At 30.6% G+C, this 8,360-nt stretch overlaps 2 protein-coding genes across 2 annotated transcripts; both read left to right on the top strand.

Moving 5' to 3' along the window:
• The first annotated feature begins 1,358 nt into the window (after nucleotides 1-1,358).
• On the top strand, nucleotides 1,359-2,314 carry LOC110621936 (secoisolariciresinol dehydrogenase). Its single transcript, XM_021766239.1, has 2 exons — nucleotides 1,359-1,399; nucleotides 1,510-2,314. The coding sequence occupies exons 1-2, from the start codon at nucleotides 1,359-1,361 to the stop codon at nucleotides 2,312-2,314; spliced, it is 846 nt and encodes a 281-aa protein (XP_021621931.1).
• A 2,461-nt stretch (nucleotides 2,315-4,775) lies between these two features.
• Nucleotides 4,776-5,453, top strand: LOC110622249 (40S ribosomal protein S17-3). Its single transcript, XM_021766705.2, has one exon. It carries the CDS (start codon nucleotides 4,880-4,882, stop codon nucleotides 5,315-5,317), a length of 438 nt encoding a protein of 145 aa, XP_021622397.1. The 5' UTR covers nucleotides 4,776-4,879; the 3' UTR covers nucleotides 5,318-5,453.
• The last annotated feature ends 2,907 nt before the right edge of the window (nucleotides 5,454-8,360 follow it).

The raw sequence follows: 8,360 nt of genomic DNA, 5'->3' as shown, positions 1-8,360 counted from the left end.
AATGAAAGAGAATGGTGCAATACCTCCATACGCTTCCTAACATGAATATGATAGAAAGCGTAGGACAAGGACACTTCCTAACATGAATATGATAGGAAGCGTAGTACAATGGTTATACGTTAGTAAAAGATAAAAAGAAAAAGAAAAATAAAGAGAAAGCGAGAGAAATAAATAAACCAACGCCTGACCCATTGTTAAATGTGAGATATCAATTATTATTATTATTAATATAATTTATTCATTATTGAGTTGAGACATGTGGGTAACTCTAACTTTCTTATTTATATATGTTCTTTAATATAATTTATATATATATATATATATATATAAAATGAATGTTATGAACATTAATTTTGCCTTTTTGGTTTAAGGAAATCTCATATACACATTCAATATATGTGTGCCAATTAATAAAATGTAATTAATTAAATTTAAATATGAAATTTATTATGATGTTATCTTATTTATTTATGTAACTACTAATAAAATATAATTAATTTTAAATTTAAATATAAATTCTATTATAATTTTTAATAGAATCAAGTGCATCCATATAAGAATTCCTTTGCGTTTAAGGTAATAGTAGTTTTGGGCATATTATTTTCTATAGCAAATCCAACTCATGTTCATTGATTGTTTGATGGCAGTGGATACCAAAATGACACCCTTGATGGGATCCTATCTCTCCGTGCATGCAACTTGCTTTAGGCTTTAGTCTTTTTCATTATTTTTTAGTAATTGGTGCTTTTACAAAGACAATCACCAATTCCAATTAAACTTAAATTATATCATTTGAGTTAGGCATATTCAACATTGCAATTAAATAGTTATAACGAACAACATTATAAAAATAATAAAATAGTTACAATTATTTTTCTTTCAACATGCTTTTTTTTTAATTATGTTTTTTTACTTTCAATTATATTATTAATTGCGTATTTTTTAAATTAAAATAATAATTAGGATGGATTTAAAAATATTTAAAAATAAATTAATTCGAATTGAATTAAAATAAATTGATATATTTAAACTATTAATAACATTAAAAAATATATAATAATAATAATATAAATTATTTTTTAATTTTAAAAAAATAATAAAAAATATTAAATTTTAAAAATAATTATAATTACCTTCTAAATTTTAAAAATTTATCAATTAAATTCCGAATTTTTAAATTTTCAAATTATATCTTAAATTATTTTTTTGTAAATAAAAAAAGGCTAGAGCCCTCACCGCAATTATAAGTAGCATACCTTAATGCAGAAATTGTCAAGTGAGGTCCCAAAGCTTAAATTTCTAGGAGAAATAAATCTGGAAAGTATTTGGCTTCTCTGCAATTTAGGGAAAACAAGATGATGAGCACAAATATTTCCGCTGCAACTTCAACCACCAAGAGGTAACTAAAACACTTCAATTTTAGTTGTTCTCTATTAGTTGATCATATTCTTCTTTTTTTTAAAAAAATATATACATATATTTGTTATATTTTGCTTGAATTACTTGCAGGCTTCAAGGTAAGGTAGCCATGATAACCGGTGGAGCCAGTGGAATAGGCAAGTGCAGTGCAATGGTTTTTGTTAAACAAGGAGCTAAGGTCGTCATTGCCGATGTCCAAGATGAGCTTGGCCTCTCTGTTTGCAAAGAAATTGGCTCAGAAGAAACTATCTCTTACGTCCATTGCGATGTAACTTGCGATTCTGATACCCAAAATGCTGTAGACTTTGCTGTCTCCAAGTTCGGAAGTCTTGATATAATGTTAAGTAATGCGGGAACTTGCGACATCGTAGATTTAGATCCCACTCTTCCCAATATTTTAGTGGCAGAAAATGAAGATTTCAAAAGGGGTTTTGATGTCAATGTGTTTGGAGCTTTCTTGGCAGCCAAACATGCAGCCAGGGTCATGATTCCTTCCAAGAAAGGCTGTATTCTCTTTAATTCAAGTGTGGCTTCAGTCATAAATTTGGGTGGTGATCATTCATATGTGGCATCAAAATATGCATTGCTTGGTTTAGCCAAGAACCTGTGCGTGGAGTTGGGGCAATATGGGATTAGGGTTAATTGTATCTCCCCATTTGTAGTTGTAACCCCAACGCTAAGAAAAGTTATGAGGGTCATGGAAGTGGATAAGAAGAAGATCCAGGAAGCGATTTCGGCTTCAGCTAACTTGAAAGAGGCTGTATTGGAAGAGGAAGATATAGCAGAGGCAGCAGTGTATTTGGGAAGTGATGATGGGATCAACTTAGTGGTTGATGGAGGTTTTAGTCTTGTCAATCCCTCGTTCGGTATGGCAATGAAAAGCTTGTTTCCCTAAGGTGATAATCTTGGATTTTAGTGGAGTCTCGTATTTCTTTCTTGCAATAAATTAATTAAATGTAGTGTTACTACGTATTTAATAATAAACGTATTTAATAATAAATATATACGGTTATATATCATTTTTCAGAGACTAATAATAAATTATATATTATTTTCTTTTAAAATGAGACAGAAGATTGAAAAAATAAAATATGATATCTCTCATATTTATTTAAATGCATTTACAACCAAATTAAACATGTGAATATATATCATTTTTAAAATATAATAAATAATTAAATATAATATAAAATATTTAATATATATAAATAAAATCAATTAATATTATAAGTGAATTTGAATTAAAATCAATTTATACTGTATCAACTAAATTATCCATATTATGATTACATTTCATGTGATTATAAATCATCCATATTATACAGTATATATATCATATAATTTAATTTATGAATGTGACATAAAAAAAATAAGTCATAAATTAAATTTCACATATAATGTATATGAGTAATACTGAAATGTATAGAATCAATTTAGTTTACATATAATATATTATGATTTCTTGTAATTTTATTATAAATTAAATTGGATTAAATTTTAATTTTGGATAAATTGATTTAATTGATTGGTTCGATCTAATTGATTAATTTAGGTCGAGCAGATAATTTGATTTAATTAATTGATTTGAGATAAATTTTATCTGATTAATCAGTCTTGTTTAGCTAGACAGTCCCATCTGATTGAACGGTAATTTGATCAGATGGTTGTAATTGATGTACTGATTTAATTTAATTTAAGCGGTTTAATCTCAATTTTATATCTATAATTTTTTATTTATATATAAAAGGTAATTATATAAAAAAAATAAATGGTATAATAGATTAATTAATATGTATATAAAAAGAATTAAATTATTATTGAAACTTGCAATATTTAATAGATAAAAAAAACTTTGTGCTTGTTAATAAAAGTTTTTTAAATTAAATGAAATTAAAATCAAAAATAAAATTAATCATTTCCAACTAGGCTCAGCATTCGATTAGTAAACTGAATAAATTAAAAATTAAAATTTAAGTATTTATAAAAATCAAATTAAATTGATTTTGATTAAAATTAAATCAAACCGAATCAATCTAATTCGGTTCGATTTGATCAATTTAAATTTTTAATAAATTTTTTACTTTTTACACTTTAGTTCTAATATTTTAAAATTTAATTAAAATATTTTAATTTTAATATGATCTCATTTTTTTTATATTATTAAAAATAATATACTATTATTACTAATCAATTTAATTTAATTTTTCTTATTTCTTTTTATTAAAATCGAATCGAATTGACATAATAAAAAATTTTAAAATTAAGAATTGAATCAAATAAAATGAAAAAAAAACTAAATTTTTAAATGAATAGAATTCGATCAATTTTTTTCCATTTGAACCCGCTGACCCTATTTCCAACTTAAATCTCTACATTGGCCGCTACACGCTCATTAATTGTTTGAAGGTAATGAAAACCAAAATGATACCCTTCATGGGATCCACTCTCCATGCATGCATGTTGCTTTAGGTTTTAGTCTTTTTCATTATTTTATGGGTGAATATATATGATTCATAGCATTGAACGGTGATGCTGTTTGAGTGAGAACTTGGAACATAAACCATGAAGATATTTTAAAATATAATTTTTATAATTTTTTCCATTCTTTTTTACAAGTATAAATATTAACTTTATTATTACAATGAATTTTAATATTTGTTACTAAAAATACTATTAATTTATAATTTTTTAAAATATAAATTTTTAAATTTAGTTAATTATTTAGCGAAATTTTTGTTTTAAATTATAGTAAAATTTAATTATATAGAATTTAAATGTTAAAATAGCTTTCAACCAATTGGTCAATGAAAAAAGTAATTTATTTTTAATGAAAATAATTTTTTAAAAATAAAATCTGAAGATTAATTAGTGGATTACACTACTATATATAAATTTATTGATAGCTTTTATTTTTTAATAAATATTTTTACAAATAGAATCTAGTATTATTTTTATTAGATTATGAGTTTGAACCTCAAGTGTTACTAAACTAAAAAAATATTTTAGCCCTTTAAATTATAGCTTGATAATCTGATCACTTTTTTTTTTTCGTCCTTTAACTATTAAAATTAATTAACAAAAACCTTTAAATTTTAATAATAGATTAAACATGCTTTTAAAAAATATAAAAAAATTTTAAATTCTAAAAAAAATTAAATAACACCTTTAAATTCTTAAAATGTATCAAATAATGATATTAATATCAAATATAGAAAATAATTGTTGAAAATTTTATACGCCAGAAAAAATTTCATACATGACTTTACCTAACTGGGCCGAATTGGCCCGCCATGGCTGAACCCTAGAAAAGCCCATTGTAAACAATTCCTTGTTCTGCTGCTGAGTTTATATGCTGACAAAACCCTAACCCTAACATCTCTCCCTCCCTGCGTCTGTTGCACACAAGCACACACCCAATCCCCCACACAGTCTCTCCTGTGCCAATTAACCTCCGAAGAAAATGGGTCGAGTTCGTACCAAGACTGTGAAGAAGTCCTCACGCCAAGTGATCGAGCGCTACTACTCTCGCATGACCCTCGACTTCCACACTAACAAGAAAATTCTTGAAGAGGTCGCTATCATCCCTTCCAAGCGCCTCCGCAACAAGATTGCCGGGTTTTCTACCCATCTCATGAAGCGAATCCAGAAGGGTCCAGTTCGCGGGATCTCACTCAAGCTTCAGGAGGAAGAGCGCGAGCGCCGCATGGACTTTGTTCCTGAGGTTTCCGCCATCAAAATTGACCAGATTGAGGTCGATAAGGAGACTATTGATATGCTGGCTGCTCTAGGTATGGGTGATATTCCTGGGATTGTTCAGGTCGACCCGGTTGCTGTGCCTGTGACCCAATTTGTGTTTGGTAGAGGTGGTGCCGGTGGTAGACCAGGGGGGAGGTTTTAAATTTAGAAGTCTTGTTTGTATTTCGTTTTTATACTATTTTGATCAGCTACGGAGATTTTGGTTTTGTTCTAGCATGTTAGAAACATTTTGGTAATTTGCAATTTATGATTAACTATGGCCCAAGTACTTTGTGTTCCTTCTTTTGGTAGATCAATTTCGATTTTTTAGCGAGTAATATGAAATTTTGAGAATTTTATTTAAATCATATTATTTTTTATAATTTATTAATTATAATTTTATAAAATTATAATTTTTACACTAATTAATAATTAAAATTACAATATATAATATATAAATTAAAAATACCATAAATAATAATTAAAATAGTTATAATATTATTCATGATAAAAATTATACACGTAAATAATAGAGGAGAGATCGCATGGTATCGATCGGCAGTTCCTTCAGAATGACACCCAAACTGAGTCAAACGACAACCGACCCCGACAGATGAGGTCTGTGGTCTGAGCTATGACTTCCCTGATTACTGAACCTATAAGCGAAGCTGATGCTCGCTCATTTCTTTTGTTTTTTTTTTTCCTTTTCTTTTTCTTTTTCTTTTCCGTTTCTGGGTTTAGAGCAGATTATGTGAAAAAGGCTGCATTTAATGATGTCGAGACCTTGGGTACTGGTTTGTCTTCTCTTGTTAATTGTTACACCGCAGTTTGAGGGAAGCAACAATTTGGGAATGACATTGGAGCCACCCCAGCCATTTCGCCGAAGGAGCAAATTTATTTCGAAAAAGGAAGAAGCTACCAAAGAAAAGGTCTGCAATTTGCACCAACTTTCCTTTATTGTTGACCATGTAACCCATTTGTATAAATGCCAGGGATAGGTCAGCTGAATCTCTAATTGGGTTTGCTTAAAATTCGGTTTTTAGGCACTTTTTCATCATCCTAATTTAGAAAGTTAGATGTGAATCGTAATGTTGATTATGAATTATTGCTGCTTTTGAATTTGAGAACTTGAATGAACTCAAAATGGTAAAAAGAAATACTCTTGTAAAGGTGAGAGCACGTTTCAAATCTGGCCTTCATCAATCTTGTCCTTTTAAAATAACTTGCTTAGAATCATTCTTCATTTAGTTGTTGGCAACTTGCAATCTAGATAACAAAATCCAAATTATGGCTCATTAGCAATTTTGAAATACAAATTAGCTTTTTGAGATGCAAAAACCTCCTTAGTCACATAGATATTAGATAACATTCGAAGCAATGTAGCTTCAAAGCTTCAAATGGTCTATCCTACTGATTTTTCTCTGTATTATCTTACTTGGACGTAATCATCAATATCTTATAGAAAATTCCAAAAAAAAAAACGAATTTTTCAACATATATCTCTAAAAAAGGTGTAATTTTATTCTTCCACCATCTTTAAGAGATTCCAATTTATTTGATGCACTTAAAATGCTTCCGGACACCCACCAGCAACCCCTCCCTTTGAGTAGCAGACACAGGCCTTGGCCATTCATACCTTGTTGAAATTCATATTTTATTATCATTTTTGCATTTCATTGCATGGTAATTCAGTTTGCCACAGTAGCATTGGCAAGAGAAAGTAGCAGCAATAGCTGTAGGATTATGATTTTTCCTCCACATATTTACATTACATCAAATCGTCATCCAGAGCTAGTAATGTTCTCAAATAGCTGGAGTTAGTTTCTCAGGATTTGCTGTTTCTTCTTGATGCATTTGCTTCTAAGGCATGTTTGATATAAATGACCCTGCATCTCCCCTTCTATAGCATTCGGATATTCAATAAAATTTGTATGTTGCTTTATTGCTTTTCCTTTTTTCAGTGAAATGCTTTGCTTTTCTGTTTTTGTCCTTTGTTTGACTGATTTGCCTGACATTGTTCTTGCCTGAACTGGCTGATTGAAAGAACATGATTTGTTTTTCCATGTTCTTGTCAATCCCAAACCTCATGCTTGTTTTCCTCTCTTTTTTTTTTCCTAGCATTTCTTTGTTTAAACCTGTAACGACCCGAAAATCGGACCGCTACCGGCGCTAGGATCCGGGTCGACTTAAGGCCGCCGGGACCCGTAGCAAGCCTAACATAATACCTGTAAACCTGAATAATCCCATACATGATCAACAATAAGCATAAAAATTAAAACTTTCCTTTGCATACTCATCAACCAAACTCAACCTGTGCATAAATATTAACATAACTTTGATCCCTCTGTGGGATCTCATCTGTGCCCTCAAAGGGGTAACATAACCTGTGTTGAGCTGGTTTACATAAACATCATGTGAATCTCTAAGATCATGTATAAAAGGGATACAACAATCTATGGTCAAGCACATACTAACATCCATAAAACTCATTACATAACTATACTGTACTTTTACATTACAATTTTGATCATGTCCATTACTAGCTATTACAAAGGCATAACTTCTTTACTCTATCCGGACTCCCGCACTAAACTGTACCTGCAAGCCTGGGGGTAAAGGGAGAGGGGTGAGCTAAAAGCCCAGTGAGTAGAGCTAGTAAAACATATTAACACTATGCTCAAATGGAATGCATCATAACACAAACAATTCACATAAGGGTTGGGTGAACTTGTCACCAAATAGTCCAAGTAAACTCTGTGCCAGGCCTGTAGAATGGGGTCCTGGTCTTTCCTGTCAGAACATACATTACTTACCATTTTCCCAGGGCCTCCTCTGGCTCCTGGTCTTCAAGTCCCATAACCGTACCTTACTCTGTGCCAGGCCTGTAGACTGGGGCCTGGACTTGCTTACTCTGTGCCAGGCCTGTAGCATGGGGCCTGGTCTTCCTGTCTTGGACTAATTGGGTCATCCAACATTCACCCACAACAACAACAATTTATGCAATGCGGCATATTCGTGAAACTAATGCAATCATCCTATTACATAATCATGATGCATGAAACATGGTAAAACATTTAATTTAAAAGATTTGGTTTTAGTTCCACTCACCTCTGGCTGACTCTGACAACACCGCAGCTGAACTCACTGCTGGGGTCCTCGGTTCCTCGGGTCCGAACCTACACAGGTGGACTCAAATGAGGGACCAA

The sequence above is a fragment of the Manihot esculenta genome, chromosome 9 (assembly GCF_001659605.2).
Source record: "Manihot esculenta cultivar AM560-2 chromosome 9, M.esculenta_v8, whole genome shotgun sequence".
Taxonomy (NCBI): Eukaryota; Viridiplantae; Streptophyta; class Magnoliopsida; order Malpighiales; family Euphorbiaceae; genus Manihot; species Manihot esculenta.
Note: the sequence above shows the minus strand (reverse complement) of the source record. Positions and strands in the feature narration are given on the sequence as shown.